Below are 21737 nucleotides of genomic sequence, written 5' to 3'. Positions count from 1 at the left end.
AAAATAACCGCCTGCGGCTTAGAATCGAGTGCAAAGTGGAAGTTCTGAAAAATGTTGGTAGGTACCGCCACAGCTAACTTCTGTCGTCGAATATATGTAGCGCTTCGCAGGCACAAAGAGAAATACTGGCACCAAAACCTCTGTGTCAGTAAATAAATTAAAAAAAAAGTGGAAGTAGAGCTTTTTTCTCCGCCCCGAGTTTCGACCACTGCATTTTCATACATTATCCGACGAAGTAAATACAAATTCCGTATTATTCAGCTTCGAATGTAGCAGCATTTCAATGCACTACGAAAATCCGACTGGCAAGACTGTTTGGGATGTTTGTCAATATGGTCAACTCTGCGTTCTGAATTTTTTCCTACCTGTGCGAAGAGATGGTTGCTAATAGGAACTTTTATGAATTGTGAATCACATGCTGTATTCTCTTCACCATAAGAATAATACGAATTTAAACATTTTGCCATGTATTCTTTCATGTTTGCTGCTATCTCATTTAAATCCTGTCTGCCTAATAAACTACGAAATTAGAGTGAGACAACAGCAAACGTGGAAGAACATACGTATGTCATGTTTATTTCGTATTATTCTTATGCTGAATAGCAATTGATTAGATTTTTAAATCTAAGATGACTCTAATTTCTGTGCAGTATGTAATGTACTAAAGAGGCGTCTGCAAAGATTTTCAAACGGAGAAAAATTTTCGCTAAACACTCATTCAGAACATCATCTATCATACGCAGTTTATTTTTTGGTTCTTGTTGAACATTATCAAAGAAAGCAGCAGTGTAAGTAACAACAAATAGCAGTCTCTTGCCATTGTTTCGCTAATGAGATGATTCCTCTCTCTCTCTCTCTCTCTCTCTCTCTCTCTCTCTCTCTCTCTCTTTTTAGCAGCGGTAGCACGCACAAAAGCAAGCCATGCCGCAAGTGGCGACAGGTCGTAATCTCTCATTATCAGAATGCGACAAACAATGCATGACACAGTACAGTAATGGATTTTCAGCTTTGAGTGACATAAACACCTATAACAAAGAGAACGGCACTGATCAGATCAAAGAAAAATAAGCAATCAATTCAAACCAGACGAAGCACGCGAAAAAGGAAGGGTACCCGTATAAATACGGACAGAGCGCGTGACGCATAGCAATGGCTACCTGGTAAAGCTTAACTGCTAAGCTTACGACTCGAACCAAAGTACTATAGCTGTATCGTCATTCATTCGACCTAAATTGTGTCTCATATTACAATGGACCAACTTTGTTTCGATTTGAAGGTGTGGCCTAAAACTTTTCTCTCCCCTTGAATTTAGAATCTCAGATTTCAATTGCGGTTTAGATTCGGGAAATTTTTTTCCTCAATTTCGAGTCTCATTTTTCAGGTGCGGCTTAGATTCGAGTGCGGCTTAAATTCGAGTAAATACGGTACTCTCTGTTATCAGGGCCTACAGAGGGCGACCAACAAGTTGGTATCTTACGAATGTCAGGGTCATCTCCAGACACTACTTCGCTGGTCATTGGGACTCAATTTGAAGCAAGACTTATCACTGAAGACAAATCTACTACAGTCAATGAGAATCCAGGCTGAAGAAGTGCCTGGAGACATCCTGGTTAGCAGTAGGATACCAACCTGTTTGTCGCCAGTCATATGGCCCAACAACCAGTTGTGATGATCTGGGGTGTCATTTCTCTTCATTACAGGACCTGTTTGATTGTATGTCACTGATACTCTGGGCCCTGTCTTTTTGTTCTTCATGGCAAGCCATCCTGGGCTTACATTTCTACGAGATAACACCTGCCCACACGTGTCTTCCTGCTTGCCGAACCCTACCTTGACCAGCTCTACCCAACTGAAAACATTTGGAGCACTATGGCTAGGGCCCTGGATAGGGTTTGACATGATATCCCTCAGGAGGACATTCAACAAATCTATCAATCAATGCGAAGCCTAATTGCTTGTATAAGGGCCAGAGGTGGAACACTGCATTACTGACTTGCTCAATTTGTGACGCTTTTCCTCTTGAATAAATCATCCAGTCTTTCTGAAACTGTAATCATTTGTTTGTCTGTACTTGGACATCATCATATCTTCCGATTTCCATCCTATTCCGATAATTCCTTCATGGCATAACATTTCTTTTTGTCTTAGTGTGTATGTTTTCATTTTAAAGTAAACCTCTCCGATACACAATACTTCTCTTGTAATGTCTGTCACCAAAGCTGGATAGGCATATATGTGATCCATCTCATGCTCACTAAACAAACTTCTGATGAGGCACGTTACTGACATTTCAATTTTCTATGAATATTAAGTTTTGCAGACTGACAAGCAGAACTCAAGAACCAGTTGAATATAGGTTTTATAAGCTTTGTGCATGAATGGCTGCCATTTGAACTGGATGGAGTTCATAACAGTATGGCCATAGAGACAAGTGCGGAAAAATAAATTACATAAAAATCTCAATTATAACAAAAATAATAATGTGACAATGATAAACACAAAACATGTAAATAGTTGACAAATATGAAATATTTACAGTTTGCTGGTTATAACCAGACCACTAAAAAAATGTGTTTTTATTTCTCCTCAACAGTCTAGGTCTGAGATGGAAGTGAACACAAAAATGATGAATATGTTAGTCATTTTACAATTTGTTTGTCATGTCACCCAAAAATGTGACAGTGAAACACCATGAAATAAATCATGGGCTGTCTCTTCATTAGAAAACAAGGTGCCTTAAACAAATTTTGTGTACAGACATGTGTCCACCATAAGCACTAGAAGCCAGGTGCATCTTTTATATTTTCTCACTAGAGAGCTAATATAACAAAGAGTAGTCTTACACTTCAAGTGTGCTAATGGCTATTAATTTTGCCTGTGCAACTTTACAGAATCATCATGGCATTGTTGAAATCACTGAGCCATAACTTTGATTCAACAGCTGAGTTAGTGAATGTAAGGGAATGCTTACTGTACAACAAACCAAAAATGCAGAATTTCTTGGTTGCCACATATATTAATTTATTTGCCTGCACTCCCACGTACTCTAGAAACTTAGCAAAATTATGGCTAACTAGCTGTTATTATCTGACTTTGCCTGGGCAGAGCTTAAGGTCACTATTAAATAAAAGTTACATGTGACCTGGGAATGTGTGAAAAATCTCTCATTATAGGCATTTTAGTGAAAAATGATTTGTTTTTATACATTGCTAAAAAAATATTGATGCATGCATGCTATACTTTGCATTATTTAACTTCAAGGATGGAAATTTGTAGAACATACGATGTGTACAACTTTGCTTCCGCTGTTTTTTTCCCCAATATTTGAGGCTTTAATGAAACAAATTAGTTACTCGTGTATCATTCAAAGTATTTTTCATCGCTGGCCACTGCTTTCTCCCATCTTTCAGGCAGTGTATGAAACCCGTGTCGAAAAAATTGTTCATCTTTTGAAGCGATCCACGAATCAATCCAATTTGTGACTTCTTGATGAGATTGAAAGTGTTGATCAGCCAGGCCCTGCGCCATTGATCAAAACAGGTGATAGTTCGAGGGAGCAATGTCTGTAGAATATGGCGGATGGGGAGGGACTTTCCATTTTAATGTTTCCAAGTATGTTTTGACCTCTTTTGCAACGTGGGGTCAAGTGTTGTCGTGTTGCAAAATCACTTTATTTATGCCTCTCGCTGTATTGCGGCAGTTTGTCTTTTAATGCTCTGCTCAAACACATTAATTGCATTCGATAACGAGCACATGTGATTGTTTCACTTGGTTTTAACACCTCATAGTACATGACACTGAGCTGGTCCCACCAAATGCAGAGCATTATCTTGGAACCATGAGTATTCAGACTGGCCGTCGATGTGGAAGCATGGCCGGGATATCCCCATGATTTTTTGCATTTAGGGTTATCGTAATGAACCCATTTTTCATCCCCGGTCACAATGTGATGCAGAAATCCCTTCCGTTTTTGCCTCTGAAGCAACTATTCACAAACACACAAACGCCGTTCGGCATCTCTTGGTTTCAGCTCACACGAGATCCCAAATTCCTTCTTTCTGAATGATTCCCATAGCCTTGAGACGTTTTGAAATGGCTTGCTGTGTCACTCCCACTAATCATGCCAGTTCGTCTTGAGTTTGACGTGAGTCTTCAAAAAAATCTCTCTTCGACCACTATGCCCGTCTACGACATTAAAATCACCGTTCTTGAAGTGTCGAAACCACTCACAACATGTTCTTTCACAAATAGCGTACTTGAGAGCATTCGATGAGACTCAGCCGCTGTTTTCTACATATTGGAACAAACAGTACCACCTCCCACAAATGACGAGGATTAGGCTCGTAAACTGACATTTTCAATCAAGAACAACTTTATGATGCAGACACAAATCAACTAATGTTTGACTGAGGTTACGTTGACTGAGGTCCAAGCTAACTGCCTGACATCTGCGATCTGTTTCTTTCGACTGCTACTTACCGTTGTCGCCACTGCAAGTCAACTAGCTATGTAGCCACATGGTGAGTATAACCTTATCATTTGAATGAACTGCAGAGGATAGCCACCATGGCCAAACTAACTGAATAAAGAAAATATGAAAAATGGAAACTCTAAGCAAAAACTAAACCAAACCAGTGACAGAGAAAGCAATCAAATGGTTTTAAAGACAAAAACTAGACAAATGTGTGAATGTAGATGTGTCCTCACTATGAAATATAGTTCATGAGTTATTAAATATTTAGTGTTTTGGATATAAAATAATTCAATAATCCCTTAAGTGATTCAGACAAATACAGTGTAAATTGTTAGAGCTCAGTGAGCACCACTGAACTGTCCTAACAGATTTTCTGTGAATCTTACATATTTCAAATTATAGGCAAGAATGTATAATCTGTGTATGGAAAAGTGGATTTCCTATTATATAAAACACGAAACAGTGAAGGTAGCGGCACCACTGGAGATGTATGACTGTAATTAGTTTAATTGTTTCATATTTATAAGTGGTTTAATGATGCAAAATAATGTCCATGTGGGCAAAACCATTATTTGTGATAATCCATTAAAGCTACACGAAAACTACAAGTAGCATTGAAAAGCTGATCAAATTTGCTCTAAATTTAGGTGTAAATTCATAGTTTATACATGTTTATTGAAGTCCGATATGCACAACTTTGACTCAAATCAGTGTAAGGTATACGTAATGGTGGCCATTTTCATGTGGGATGGCTTGGATTTCAGTACACAGTCGGAGTGGAGCTAGCATACAGAAAGGCTTGTGAGTGGCTGGAAGTTGTCTTGTGAGTGAAGCCAAAATATTTTCTAAGTTTTTGGTCATGAACTTGTACATATTTCCTGAGTGGCGACTGCCAAGACTTGGAAACATTTTTCAGCATGAGGACTCTGATTAATGTCAGGATAGGCGACGTAGTCTAAACCTTCATGAATTGTTATGCAAATAAATTTGATATATTATTTGTTCGCGATTACAAAAATTCAATGTAGAAGTGTGCTGAGCCACTTAAAATATTTTCTGAGGATTTTCCAAAGATTAAGCAAACATATGCTGCTGGTTGACTTACTTAGGTTTTCATACCGACAATTATTACTGTAATACTAAACTGATGCAAATAGTGTAAAAGGACATTGCATTTAATTTTTCTGCAACAAATTCCATCTATGAAATGCGAAAATTATTTCGCTGAAAATTCCTGCCTGCATATTTATTAAACTTGTAACTGATTTCATTTGGGTTAATGCAATGGATGCAGTGGTTGGCCCCTGGATAGTGACATGGCTAATATTTTAAAATCTGGCCACACATCAGGAGACCCAATGAACAGTGTTTTTCTCGCTTAATTCAATTTTCATTCATACAGATGCATGGGGGGCTCTTGAGTCTATCTCTGGTGAAAATACAGGTTAACTTCACCATTAGTCATTTACTTTTTCGATAACAAGCAACAAGACAACCAGTGAGTACACTGCATTAACATTTCACATCCCCCTGCCCCCAAAAAAAACCCATACCATTGCATAATGGAGACTCAGGTCCAGGATTATTGCTGAGTGGACTTACTCGGTAGGCAGTGCACATTTATGAGTGAAGCCAGCGCAGCAAGCAACTTGAAGAAATGTGCTACCAAGTACCGAGCAGTACCAACATGCACCAATCACCGAGTGGCCAACAGCCAGCAGGAGTATCAATCAGCACATGATGCCCGCCCAATCACTGACCAGTGGGCTGGGAGTTGCAACTGCTGCCGTCACCGCTGAACCATACACCGCACCATGCTGTAACACATCATGCCTTACTTCCCCACCACGACTTACCACACCGATGACAGCACTGTTTGGTCTCCTCACCCAAATCAGCGAACCAAACACAACTTATCGCAGAACATCAGAACAACCAACAACAGCATGAAGCAGAGGCCTAGACTCCAAGCCACAGTAATGGAGCCAGAAAATGGAACAGCACACAGTGACTGTGAATCCACAGCTACTTGTAGCGGGACTGAGAGCCCAGAGCAATTGAAGGTAGGCAAAATGAAAGCAATGGTGAGTTGGATAATGACTTAACTTAAGACTGAGATGAATAATTTAGGTAGCAAAGTTGAGAGTACAGATTGTTCTAAGGGAAGTAAAATAGATAATTTAGGTGGTAAAATCAAGGGAGAATAAATGATCAAATCGGGAATTTAACTGGAGGTAAAATTTGCCAGAATTGACACAGTCGAGGCTGAATTAAGGGGTGAAACTTGTTCAGGAAATACGTTTTGCTACAAAAGAAATGTAAAGACAAGGCCACCTCTGATTGTGTTGGAAAGAAAGATTGTGGCTAGCAGTGATGAAACAAAAGCTTTATTGATGGGTGAATTGGCAAGCACAGCTAGAAATCTAAGAAAAGAGATGATAAGCATGCTAGTTGTAAATAAAGATGAAACTAATAATGTAAATAGTAGAGTAAGCAATTTAGAATAATGCAGTGTTTCTGGAAATGTGGTCTGGCCCATCACGCTGGTACCCAATGGAAAAACAATTTCAGGAGAAGGTAAATACCATGCTGTGGATTTCCTTGTAACTTGCAAAGATTGTTTTATTGAAGGGATGAGAAACCAAAATAGAAATAAGTTCTTTAAGAGGTAATTAGAAGGTCCTGCTAAGACATGGGCAAATTAGTGTGCTGATCAATTCACTTCATACGATATATTTGAACATTTATTTTTGAATACTTGGTGGACCAAGCCAAGCAATGCAGGTCACAGAATGAGTTTTTTCATGAACCAGTGTATTGGGGGGCGGGGGTGGAGTGTGGGGTGGGGGGGGGGGGGGCGGTGGGGGCCGGGGGGGGGGGGTGCGGGGGGGGGGGGGGGGGGGGCAGTAGATGGTGGAGCGGAGCAGGGGAGAGGAGACGGCGGAGTGAAAGGGGGGGGGGGGGGGAGATATATACTAAAAGAATATTAGTGTCAATGGTGTCGAGAAACAGCTGAAATGGTTCCTCGGTGGAATCCTTGTTAGATTCTATATTGAATTTGTGGCTGAGTTAGCCCCTTTCCTAATTATAGTCTATCAAAGATCCCTCAAACAAAAAAACCATGCCCAGTTTTTGTAAAAAGGCATAGGTCACACTCGTCTGTAAGAAGGGTAGTAGACGCGATCCACAAAACTACCGTCCAATATCCTTCACATCAATTTGTTGTAGAATCTTTAGAACATATTCCGAGCTCAAACATAATGAAGTATTTTAAACAGAATGACCTCCTCAATGCTAACCGGCCGCAGCTCATGGTCTCGAGGCCGTGTTCTCGCTTCTGAGCCTGGGGTCCTGGGTTCGATTCCCTGCGGGGTCAGGGATTTTCACCTGCCTCGAGATGACTGGGTGTTTGTGTTGTCCTCATCATTTCATCATCATTCATGAAAGTGGTGAGATTGGACTGAGTGAAGGTTGGGAATTTGTAGGGGTGCTGATAACCACACAGTTGAGTGCCCCACAAACCATCATCATCAACATCATCAATGCTAACCAGCATGGATTTCGAAAACATCAATCGTGTGAAACCCAGCTCGCACTTTTCTCACATGACATACTGAAAGCTTTGAATCAAGCCAACCACGTAGGCGCAGTATTCATTGATTTTCAGTAAGCATTTGACTTAGTACTGCACCTATGCTTATTGTCAAAAGGATGATCACATGGCATATCAAGTGAAATTTGTGACCGGGTTGACGAATTTTTGGTAGGGAGGGCACAGCATGTTATCTCGGATGGAGAGTCATCATCAGATGTAGAAGTAGCTTTTGGTGTGCCCCAAGGAAGTAAGTTGGGACCCTTGCTGTTCATGTTGTATCTTAAGACCTCGCAGACAATATTAATAGTAAAATCAGACTTTTTGCATATCACACAGTTATCTGTAATAAAGTACTATCTGAAAGAAGCTGCATAAATATTCAGTCAGATCTTGATAACATTTCAACTTGCTCTAAATGTTCAGAAATGTAAAATTTTGCTCTTCACAAAATGACAAAACATAGTATCCTATGACTATAATATCTCAACAAGCCACTGTAGGAATCTGCCAACTCATACAAATACCTGGGTATAACAGTTTGTAGTGATATGAAATGGGATGATCACATAGGTTCAGTCACTGGGAACGCAGGTGGTAGATTTTTGTTTATTGGTAGAATGAAGTGGAAGCGCAACCCATTCTAGAATACTGCTCAAGTGTGTGCGACCCATACCAGGTAGGCCAAACAGGGGATACTGAACATTTACAGAGAAGGCCAGCACAAATGGTCACAGGTTTGTTTAATTCATGGGAGAGTATCAGAGAGATACTGAAGGAATAGAACTGGAAGACTCTTGAAGATAGATGTAAATTATCCCACGAAAGTCTATTAACAAAATTTGAAGAATCAGCTTTAAATGATTACTCTACAAATATACTACAACCCCTTACATATTGCTCACACAGTGATCGTGAGGACATGATTAGAATAATTACTGCATGCACAGAAGCATTTAACAATCACTCTTCCCATGCTCTATATGTGAACGGAACAGGAAAGAAAACCTAGTAACTGGCACAATGGGATGTATCTTCTAATTTGCTCCCCACTATAGTTTGCAAAGTATATATGTAGATGTAGATGTAGAGCGATCTGGCAGGAGGAATTACGAAAGTTGGTGCATTTAGACCAACCGCTGGTGATCCTCACTGAAATTTTCACATTAAGCAGAATGATACCTGAGAATTTACAGTGGAGGTTAATACACTGACCTACAGATTCTATGAAGAGTTTCTTGACTTTTAGAGGATTGATCAGGCATTGTGCCGTAAGCCAAGCTTACAATGAGCTTAATAATCAGCAAAACCATCGGAAAAATTACCATGAGAATAAAAATAACAGAAACTGAGGGAACAATCCACAGAAACAGAATAGTGACAGAAGTCATGATGACAATTGGAGAGGGAAAAGGGAAAAAAAGTGGCGATAATAGGAATCACAGGGGTCCAGGGGTAATATAATTACAGAATGAACCACGACTAATGAATTAAAATAGAACTGAATAACAGAGGGCAACAGAGACAGAATTTGGAAAACTGAAATTTGTTCCAACTGGAGTCTGCACTGGAACAAGACATAAAGTAAGAGACATAGGAACAAGAGACGGGATAGTGATTATATGTGTAATAGTTGGGTTTTTTGTAACAATAAAAGCAAAGAAGTAGGGAAGAGAGGATATGTAAATGGAGGCAGTTACGGAAATTAACAATTTGTTTGGAAGCTGATTTAAACAGCATTATAAAAAAATGCTTAAAGGAGAAATTTTTGCAGAGAAATAAAAAAGCAAAGGGAAGAAATTAATACTGACGGTCTATTTAATGAAGGAGACAACAGTGTTGTGAATCTAGAGGGAAATAATGTTGGTTTGGCATTTATGTTAAATAATGAGCCAGAATCAGCTATGGAGATTGGGCAACTGAATGTGTGTTGTGATGTTGAGAATGAGAAGGTAGTATGCAATAAAAATAATACTGTACTAAATGAAATGGAATCTATTTCAGTAGAAGTAAATATAAATTGGGTTGAGGCAATACTGCCAGAATCTAGTGTTTGTGTGAAGTTAACTGTGGTCAGGCAGTTGAATCTGTATCATATGATGATTGTGATTTTTGTAATATAGAGAATATAGTTGTATTTTTATTTTTATGGTCTGGCAATCAGCATTCATGGTAATTTTGTAATACGGTGGGGGGGATTGCTGCAGATAATTATGTTTTTGCATTAGAAGCTGTGTGTAACACTATTAATCCTAGTGATGTAAATTCTGTTGCAAATAGTATAAATGAAGAAGCGGGACAGGCACCTTTATTTGCTGAACCTTGGGAGAATAAGGAGGAGTTTGATTTTGATTCTAGTTACTGGACAGTCAGGAACAAATGGGTTCAAAAGTGGACACCTGAGGATTAGTGAAATAGCACAGGATTTGAAGAGCACATTAAGAATGAGGAAATATTTGAATTTTCAGTCACAAGAGTAAGAATAAAAAGTGCTACTGGGAATTACAGTAAGCCAGTAAGGAGATACGTAGTTTTAGTTGTAAATTATTTAATCAAGCTTTTGTTGTCATGCCAAATCAGAGTGTAAATGTGGTATTGGATGGACTTTCTGAATAAATATGAGGCAAATATATATTATAAAGACAAGGTACTGAAAATAAATGCTGAAGGGTGCAGAAAGAAAAATCAGTTTAAGAATGCCTTGACTTTTCCAAGGCATGCTGACCACTGATGAAATGGGAAGTAGGCAGTGAAAAAAGGGACAGGTGCAGATGAATTAGAAATGTGTACCAATGTATATAGTAGATTATGGTTAGCTTATAGTTTGCTTTATTTTCCCTTTTTTTTTACTTTTTTAACATTATTATGTATATGTGTTTGGTGTTAGAGATAAGATTTTTGGTGAAGCAATGAGAGTAAGGCCACATTATGCAAACAGTAGTTGATTGTAGCCAATGTGAAGGTGAAATGGTGTTATATATATAAGAATGAGTTGTTTTCTGTTTTAGGAAAAGATTTTGGGGGTCATGGATGTGTGCTACACTGTTGTCTTTGTATGGTGACATTCTAGTCATTTTGATAGATAGAACAATATGCCTATGTTATTATAATTTACAGAGGTTTTGGAGGGTTATTTTGCTGCAGGAATTTGTATATTTTGGGGGGATACATTCTTTATGAAATTGTCAACTGTAAGAATTTTGAATGGGTTAACTATATGAACTTTGTTTGAAAGTGGGTGTTGAAACAATGAACTACTAACCAAGAAGAGAATAAAGTGAGATACAATAAGCTGCAATTGCTGTACAGTAATTAGATGTGTTAATTTGAATAAGCAGAAGACTGGCAACAGCAAGCTTCGAGCTCCACACATTCTAAAGTAATGTGTGAATGAAACAAATCATATAAAACAAGTTTCATATGGTGTGTTGCCTTGGCTCCTATTTCCTGTTTTAATTTTATATGTTTCAGGCGAAACATATACCAATGCAAACATTCATATACAACATAGTTCTTATAGTGCAAGTAATGTGTTGAATGGAATGGGTAACACACTTAGCACAAAACAGAGGTTCAGAATAAGCAAAGCTAAGGTGTAACTGAATCTGAAAAAGAAGAAATTGCAAATAAGTAAAATATGTAGGTACAGAAGGATGTTAAAATTAATTGATTAATTGGGCAGATAAAGAATGAAATGAATATGTACTAGAAAGATTATGGAACACAGAACAAGGAACAGATTATTAGGTCACTTGTTACAGTACCAAGGAGTAGTTCACACAAAGGTGACAGAAGCAACAGCAGGGGGGAAATGGCAAAGACAAGTAAATATCAGAAATGTGTGTTGGATTGAGTACTATTACTATTATTTACTGATACACACACTTTTACATTAAACTGATAATGACAGCATATGAAACAAGTTATCAGCATGTTTACTACGCTCTCCAAAACAACAGACGTTGTTCAGAACGATGCCTACTGTAGTTGCAAAAGGTTGTAGTCTTAGGGCTTTTACAAAGTATTGTTTGCTTTGAAATCATTACTATCCAACATTAGCACTTGGAAGATGTGCAGAAATTCCCATTTCCTAAGTTTTTACTTCATCTCCCAGATCCTCATATTTAGCCATCTTTTCATCTAAGCTTGTTTGCAGAGTTGGATAAGCCAGTCATGACAAAAGTGACTTGCTCAGCTTTGCAGATCATTTTTGTATCAAATTGATTGCACTGGATCATTTTGTAAGTTATTATTATTATTATTATTATTATTATTACTGTATGAATCACAAGTACATCTGTGAATTAACAGTAGTCTAAATTACAAAATTATATGCAGATACAACTGGCCCAAAACATGTCTCTGTCTAGGGACATTCTAGTCTTTTGATAGATGGAACAATACACCTATGTTATTATAATGAACAGAGGTGAAGTATCTTCATAAAATAGAAAGAAACAACAGTGAAAGTGGAACTACGATGCTAAACAAAAGCTGATCTGTCTACCAGATGCTCAGTACTTACTCTACAACATTAGTAATTTTCTTTCTTACTTCTATTCCATTCACGATTTTCCAGCACCATAAATTACTTGTCATTTATGTAGTAGTGGTTTAAAAGAGGACCAAATGACAAGAACAGCACTGAAAACAATAGGAATGCTTTCTTGATTCTAACAATATTGCAGCAGTAGCCATTCCACTGTCACCCCTTTATACACAATTTACGGAAACCTACAACAGGTACTCTAGAAAATATGTTCGTCCCTTTACTATTCATGAATTGACACAAACTGTTCTCTTCAGAAGTTGTGGCAATGACTTATCAGTCATAGTTTCATGTAAGAGAGGCTATGTGGTGAAGAGGAAATTGTATGACTTGGTGTAGCTCTCTCAACCATTCCTGTCCAGTGGCATGGACAAATGGATCCTCAATGGCAGTAATACTAGACAAATGTTATACCATTGTATGGTTGATGCCTGAAGGTTTCGTCACCAGAAAAACTTTCTTCAGTACACCAGCCACTGATATTATTTCACTACCCATAAATAATTCTGATCTTCAAAATTCTGAGGAATGGTTGACATATCTGGAGGATTATAGCTCACAAAACTTTTGTCTTTTCTCTCTTTAGTGCTGCATTGGCAATTGATTCCTATTAATTATATGTATCAATCTTTCCTTCTCATCCAAGCTGGTAATTCTCCTCTGACCCATGGTTGTGGTTGAATTTTCCGAAATCTACCCTTTTCCTAGACCTCTCCAGTCATTTTCCTTCACCCTTCTTCCTTCCCCTTCAACCCTTCAGCCTGAAGAAGAGCCACTGGCTCCAGAAGCTTACCTCTCCTTTTATGTGTGTGTGTTCTGCTGCCAACTTGTGAGTAGATTTTTTATCTATCCAATTACATCTGAACTGCAGAGATGGGAACTTGCACTCCAACACATCCTTTCATCCTGCCATCCCCCTGGACTGAACCTACGTTAAACAACCTCACTCCCATTCACTCTTCAGTCTTCTCCTCTTTCCCTTTCCTCTTTAGCCATTCACGCATCTTTTCATCCTACGTAGTTGTGTTTATCTTTATACTATATACCTCTTTACTTCTGTATGCATCCTCTTTGGTTGAAGCTGGCACAGTACTTACAGTAGAATATCTTTGGCTTCCCTCTGACAACCATGCCTCCATCCTTGCCACCCTCCCTGTTTACATTTCCCTGTTGCTTCATAACCTGGGTTGTGAGTAACTGAATCCACTTTCCCTTCTTCCCTTTTTTCCCCTCTATCCTCCCTGATGAAGGAACAAAGTTCCGAAAGCTAGGAATGTAAATTTTCAGTTCTGTTTTATGTGTATCTATCGGCTGTACTGAGCTGAGGTAAGTACTGGCCAGCCCCTCTATCTCTTTGTTAGTATTTGTTTCACAATTACATTATATTAATTACTAATGATGATCTGATCCCAAATTATGACAGCAGTCAAATCTTCTCATCATCACATAGTGTCTTTCTCTACTGTATGTTTGTGAAACATCACATTAACATCTTGGCTGTTTGGTGGATTCATTTTGAGATGTGTTATACCATACTAAATAACTTTCAAGTCAACTGACTCTGTCATTCAGAAGATACTATGTCTAGTGTAAGACTGACAGCAGCTGTCATGGTGGACATTATTTTGTATAAATATTCAGCCAGTGGATAACATAATGTTAAATGTTTACAAAAGCTCTCTAGCCATAGGAGCAAGCAAAAACTGTTCTCATTTCTTGACAAGTGGTACAGACCTACAGTTTGAAATTTTGATAGCTACATAACATTATGTACACATTGGTGATAACACAAAAAAGCCTGGTAACTCTTGATATGTTGTGCAGATGTAAAATGGCCATTTCTCAAGAGGGAATCTCAGTCCAAAAATGAATAGTTTGGCCACTGTCGAAGTTTGAGAGTGGTGGCATCTATGTGTCCTCAGATTATGTCAGCTATCTTAATTAGTTATGAAACCTACATGCCACCAGTGTAAGGTTGATTCACAGACTGAACACATAGCACTCCTGTGCATGTGCTGCATCTTCTTAAATCCATTATTGTAATTACAAGTGGGTTGTTGTGTACCAGTGCATTAATGTTGCTGATAGTTTTACAGCATGCACCAGTACACAAATTAAACTGACTGATATGTTGCTTACATAAGACAAAGTTAATGCCAACAGCAGAGTTGCTGCACAATAGTAGGCAGAGAGGTTTACCAACAGAGATACTGCCCATCATTTGACATTTTCAGCAACTGACAAAAGATCAGAAAAGTTGCAAGTTCATAGCATATATTTTTCTCTTTTAGTTTTTCTCAAAATTTTAGCATTTACGTACAGCAATGAACATTTCCGTGTCTGTTACATTTTGTTGTACGTAATGCAGTACTGTGGAATATTAAGAAATTTACAATATACATGATATCCTTATGAATACTGTATCAATTACTGTGACCTTGTGTCTAACATTAACTATCAAAAATAAATGCCCGCTATCCTCAGTCCTGAATGGTTGCCTCTGAAGAGAATGTTTAGAAGCACTTCAAAGTGGAACTGTCCCACGTGTGCTCTCCAAGAGGTAGAAGTGGTTGGGCACATTTCACTTATATCTGTGGAGAGTTGTCTGTGAACAAGGGTGACATCCAGTCCAGTCAACAGTTGTGGAGGGCTACACACAACAAGCACAGTTTGTGCAACAGCATTTATAGCACAGCATATTCCAGTAACAATTCCTGATGGCATATAAGTAGCACCATCTGGATGTCACAAAAACAAATCAATGGTTGGTAAAGGGGGACCAATATCATGGCCACCAGATCTTACACATCTTGACCATTTTCTACAAACTACAGTGTAGGCTACTCTAGTAGTATCAGGCGATGATCTCATTGCATAGATAAATGTGAAATGAAGTCTGTTTAATTCAATACAAGCCAACCACCTAATATACTACAGATATCTCTCATCATCTTGTTATCACAAACTTAGAATCATGACTACACATAAGTATACACACATAATGCATCGAACCAGGAACATTCTGGTCTAATTGTTTTTTATTGAAAGTTAATTTATTCATGAGATATCAGGATTTGAAGATAATATAATACCATTAATATACAAAAATACATTATTCAAAACTGAAACATAAGAAAAACAGCCTAGTTAACTTTGTGGACAAATTGTTAACTATTCTGAGAAACCCCCTCCACGAATCCTGGACCTTGCCGTTGGTGGGAAGGCTTGCATGCCTCAATGATACAGATAGCCGTACCACAGGTGCAACCACAATGGATGGGTATCTGTTGAGAGGCCAGACAAACGTGTGGTTCCTGAAGAGGGGCAGCAGCCTTTTATGTAGTTGCAGAGGCAACAGTCTGGATGATTGACTGATATGGCCTTGTGACACTAACCAAAATGGCCTTGCTGTGTTGGTGCTGCAAACGACTGAAAGCAAGGGGAAACTAAAACCGTAATTTTTCACAAGGGCATGCAGCTTTACTGTATGGTTAAATGATGATGGCGTCCTCTTGGGTAAAATATTCCGGAGGTAAAATAGTCCCCCATTCGGATCTCCAGGCAGGGTCTACTGAGGAGGACGTTGTTATCAGGAGAAAGAAAACTGGCGTTCTACGGGTCGGAGCATGGAATGTCAAATCTCTTAATCGGGCAGGTAGATTAGAAAATTTAAAAAGGGAAATTGATAGGTTAAAGTTAGATATAGTGGGAATTAGTGAAGTTCGGTGGCAGGAGGAACAAGACTTTTGGTCAGGTGAATACAGGGTTACAAATACAAAATCAAATAGGGGTAATGCAGGAGTAGGCTTAATAATGAATAAAACAATAAAAATGTGGGTAAGCTACTACAAACACCATAGTGAATGCATTATTGTGGCCATGATAGATACGAAGCCCACACCTACCACAGTAGTACAAGTTAATATGCCAACTAGCTCCACAGATGACGAAGAGATTGATGAAATGTATGATGAGATAAAAGAAATTATTCAGATAGTGAGGGGAGACAAAAATTTAATAGTCATGGGTGACTGGAATTCGATAGTAGGAAAGGGAATAGAAGGAAACATAGTATGTGAATTTGGAATGGGGGTAAGGAATGAAAGAGGAAGCCGCCTGGTAGAATTTTGCACGGAGCATAATTTAATCATAGCTGACACTTGGTTCAAGAATCACAAGAGAAGGTTGCATACATGGAAGAAGCCTGGAGATACTGACAGGTTTCAGGTAGATTATATAATGGTAAGACAGAGATTTAGGAACCAGGTTTTAAATTGTAAGACATTTCCAGGGGCAGATGTGGACTCTGACCACAATCTATTGGTTATGAACTGTAGATTAAAACTAAACAAACTGAAAAGGAGGGAATTTAAGGAGATGGGACCTGGATAAACTGACAGAACCAGAGGTTGTAGAGAGTTTCAGAGAGAGCATTAGGGAACGACTGACAAGAATGGGGGAAAGAGATACAGTAGAAGAAGAATGGGTAGCTTTGAGAGATGAAATAGAGAAGGCAGCAGAGGATCAAGTAGGTAAAAACACAAGGGCTAGTAGAAATCCTTGGGCAACAGAAGAGATACTGAATTTAATTGATGAAAGGAGAAAATATAAAAATGCAGTAAATGAAGCAGGCAAAAAGGAATACAAACGTCTCAAAAATGAGATCGACAGGAAGTGCAAAATGGCTAAGCAGGGATGGCTAGAGGACAAATGTAAGAATGTAGAGGCGTATATCTCTAGGGGTAAGATAGATACTGCCTACAGGAAAATTAAAGAGACCTTTGGAGAAAAGAGAACCACTTGCATGAATATCAAAACCTCAGATGGAAACCGAAATATGGTATCCCAGCTGAGACACTAGTTGAAATATAGTATCCCGGCTGAGACACAAAGTTGAAATATGCTCACTATTTTTATTTACTTAAATTTGGCATATTTCGTGACAGTACCTTTTCCGTTAAATGTTTACAAGGCGATATTTGTCTTGGCTTCAGTTGTCTAGTGGAAGTATGATTCCACAATGCAGTTCTGTCGGCTGCAGAAATGACCTGGTTCAATGCGTTTGCCTCATTTTTGGTGCTTCAAATACCATTTATTCGAATGTGGTTTCTTCTTAAAGTTTGTATAGAACAAGTAGTAACATAATTCTTTTTTTTTCCCACAAACAAATTATTTATGACGGCGACCTGCACATTGTTCTACCGTCAACACACACCAAGAGTTAACTGCTGACTGACTACAGTCAAAGACGACTCTAGCGTCAAAGACATTTTACACAACACACAAGCTTCCACTTGTAATCAGTCTCTTTGCTATTCTTCGACACATTTACTAATAGTAATCAATATGCTTTCACTCTGAAAAATATAAGTAAATTAGCATATAATAAGGCAAATTACAATAAAAAAAATTCTGACAAAAATATAAGAAAACATTTACAATTTGGTATCGACAAATCCGGTAGAAAATAACACATCTCCCAGATCCATTACAAAACCCAGTTCTAAGCAAAGAAGGGAAAGCAGAAAGGTGGAAGAAGTATATAGAGGGTCTATACAAGGGCAATATTCTTGAGTACAATATTATGGAAATGGAAGAGGATGTAGACGAAGATGGAATGGGAGATATGACACTGCGTGAAGAGTTTGACAGAGCACTGAAAGACCTAAGTCGAAACAAGGCCCCAGGAGTAGACAATATTCCATTAGAACTACTGATAGCCTTGGGAGAGCCAGCCCTGACAAAAAACTACCATCTGGTGAGCAAGATGTATGAGACAGGTGAAATACCCTCAGACTTCAAGAAGAATATAATAATACCAATCCCAAAGAAAGCAGGGATTGACAGATCTGAAAATTACCGAACTATCAGTTTAATAAGCCTCGGCTGCATAATACTAACACGAATTCTTTACAGACGAATGGAAAAACTAGTACAAGACGACCTCGGGGAAGATCAGTTTGAATTCCGTAGAATTGTTGGAACACGCAAGGCAATACTGACCCTACGACTTACCTTAGAAAATAGATTAAGGAAAGGCAAATCTATGTTTCCAGCATTTGTGGACTTGGAGAAAGCTTTTGACAATGTTGACTGGAATACTCTCTTTCAAATTCTGAAGGTGGCAGGGGTAAAATAAAGGGAGCGAAAGGCCATTCACAATCTGTACAGGAACCAGGTGGCAGTTATAACAGTCGAGGGGCATGAAAGGGAAGCAGTGGTTGGGAAGGGAGCGGGACAGGGTTGTAGCTTCTCCCCAAGGTTATTCAATCTGTATATTGAGCAAGCAGTAAAGGCAACAAAAGAAAAATTCGGAGTAGGAATTAAAATCCATGGAGAAGAAATAAAAACTTTGAGGTTTGCCAATGATATTGTAATTCTGTCAGAGACAACAAAGGACCTGGAAGAGCAGCTGAACGGAATGGACAGTGTCTTGAAAGGAGGATATAAGATGAACATCAAAAAAAGAAAAACAAGGATAATGGAATGTAGTCAAATTAAACTGGGTGATGCTGAGGGTATTAGATTAGGAAATGAGACGCTTAAAGTAGTAAATGAGTTTTGCTATTTGGGGAGCAAAATAACTAATGATGGTCGAAGTAGAGAGGATTTAAATGTAGACTGGCAATGGCAAGGAAAGCGTTTCTGAAGAAGAGAAATGTGTTAACATCGAGTATAGGTTTAAGTGTCAGGAAGTCTTTTCTGAAAGTATTGTATGGAGTGTAGCCATGTATGGAAGTGAAACGTGGACGATAAATAGTTTAGACAAAAAGAGAAGAGAAGCTTTCGAAATGTGGTGCTACAGAAGGATGCTGAAGATTAGGTGGGTAGATCACATAACTAATGAGGAGGTACTGAATAGAATTGGGGAGAAGAGAAATTTGTGGCACAACTTGACCTAGAAGAAGGGATCGGTTGCTAGGACATATTCTGAGGCATCAAGGGATCACCAATTTAGTATTGGAGGGCGGTGTGGAGGGTAAAAATCGTAGAGGGAGATCAAGCGAGGAATACACTAAACAAATTCAGAAGGATGTAGGTTGCAGTAGGTACTGGGAGATGAAGAACCTTGAAGAGGATAGAGTAGCATGGAGAGCTTCACCATACCAGTCTCTGGACTGAAGACACCACAACAACGACAACATCATTCTGAGAAAGTGATTTGTTTAGCTTATGTGTCCATACTGCATAAGTTATTAATTAATTAAGACAACATTTTAAGACGAGAATAATTTTTATACCGTGTAATATTTCAAAATTCTGTTCTGATAATACTGAAGTCTGAAATTTGCCAAAGACGGCAAAGTTTTTAGAGTTCCCATATTTTGATTTTTATAGGACATACTCAAATTTTAAACTTTTGTTAAATAAATTATAAATGGTTACCCTCTTTGAAGCCAGGTAGCTTTTAACTAAACATGAAGGTTCATTACAATACCAAAAAGTAGTGCCTTGTACACACACACACACACACACACACACACACACACAAACAATTTAACACAAACATAAAATCGAGAGAGGTCGCACAATGTTTTACATGCTTCAAATTAAATTCTGAAGTCACACCCTTGCTCGTTTCACCATGGGTGTCAGTCTCTACAATGCCGTTGAACATTCCGCGAACAAGTTGATCAAAATTTTGAACCACTTTCATTACGTGCTCAATCAATCAGTTTTACTGGGGTAAGAGGTGTTCTAATTTTAACACATGTAGATAACCTACACTTAAAACAGAACCTGATTTTTCTGTTGTCTTGTTTAAACTGTGAAAACGTCACTAAACAGTTAAGTGCAGTGAGTGGGTAAACGGAGTGGACAGCAGAGATACTAAGTCATTATGAAAGGGCTACACGCCAAGTTTGTGGAAGACTGAATATTTTCCTTACTCAGAGGTATAGTAACTGCCGGTTCACGCCCGTTCACATTTATCTAGTTTTGACCACGTTAAATTTGCTATGTCTGATTGCAGATTAACAGAGTTCATAGAAATTCATGAGCTATAATTTTCTCTCTCAAATATTCAACTTTCTTTGGAAAGTGTGATGAAGCATCAGATCTCAGCTTTTATACAAACATAGTTACAAGTAATGGACTCTGCAGAACTGTACAAACTAATACAACCTTTCATAATGTCTCAAATAAAGTGTAATAAATACAAATATTTGCATCATCAATCTATATGGTAATATAACTACTATTTCTCAAGGAAATACACGTGTATTGCTGGAGAGTTGAAGTTGCTGTTGAGTTGAAGAAAATCAATTTTTTTTATTTATTTATTTATTTGAGTAATTGAGGGACAAACCTCTGCCAGAGTGTCATCAGAAACTGGTATACTGGAAGCATCCAAGAGAGTGGCATCATTTCTTAGCACTTGTACTTCCACTTCACAAGGTACCCCACTGGCCAAGATTGTAACCATCTGATTGTTACAGTCTTCATCTGAACCTAGAACCATAAATAATTATTCTATCTTCCCAATGATACAAACAGTTATATCTCTTTTTTATAATTATTTTTAATTGTACATCTCACAAAAGTAAACATAAATTTCTCATGCATTAACTGAGGTCTATACAAAAATTATTGCTAAATTGATTTCTTTACAAGACTACATCTTCATTCAAACAATGCAATTAATAACTTCAAATTTTCTGAAAAAAAGGGTAGTACTGCATTAGAATGATATGTAAAAGCTATAAAATACAGAAATATTTTAAAAAACATTTTGCAATGCATTTAAATAACAGCAAAAATTTGGAACATGTAAAGACTATGTCTCCTTTCTTTTCTAATCTGATATCCCGAAACAGAATCACATAATCCATTCTCAAATGCATGTTCACTGATTTAAGACTTGATAATTTCAAAATTCACTACACAAGTATTTGATAATATTGAATGTGATTCACATATACCCTGGTAAACAAGACAAACAAGCTCAGTTCTCCAAATTCTTTTGCCATAAAGTTATGATACATAACATCAAAATTCCAGAGCAGGCAATGTTTAGCAGGCAACAGTGATTCGAATTTCATGCCCAGCCAGAGAGTTGATATGGAGGAAAGGTCAGAGGCACTAAGGTTTCATACTACATCTACATCTACAGCCATACTCCG

The 21737-nt window shown here is 38.1% G+C and overlaps 1 protein-coding gene across 3 annotated transcripts in view; it reads right to left on the bottom strand.

The window, feature by feature from the left end:
* Positions 1-21737, bottom strand: part of LOC124605604 (uncharacterized protein C2orf42) — a 223069-nt gene that overhangs the window by 105299 nt on the left and 96033 nt on the right. For all 3 annotated transcript variants that reach the window (XM_047137398.1, XM_047137399.1, XM_047137400.1), the window contains one exon: positions 20924-21066. In XM_047137398.1, the coding sequence (XP_046993354.1) occupies positions 20924-21066 (143 nt within the window). The remainder of the gene's footprint in view (positions 1-20923; positions 21067-21737) is intronic.

This window comes from Schistocerca americana, chromosome 3 (assembly GCF_021461395.2).
Source record: "Schistocerca americana isolate TAMUIC-IGC-003095 chromosome 3, iqSchAmer2.1, whole genome shotgun sequence".
Classification (NCBI taxonomy): domain Eukaryota; kingdom Metazoa; phylum Arthropoda; class Insecta; order Orthoptera; family Acrididae; genus Schistocerca; species Schistocerca americana.
Note: the sequence above shows the minus strand (reverse complement) of the source record. Positions and strands in the feature narration are given on the sequence as shown.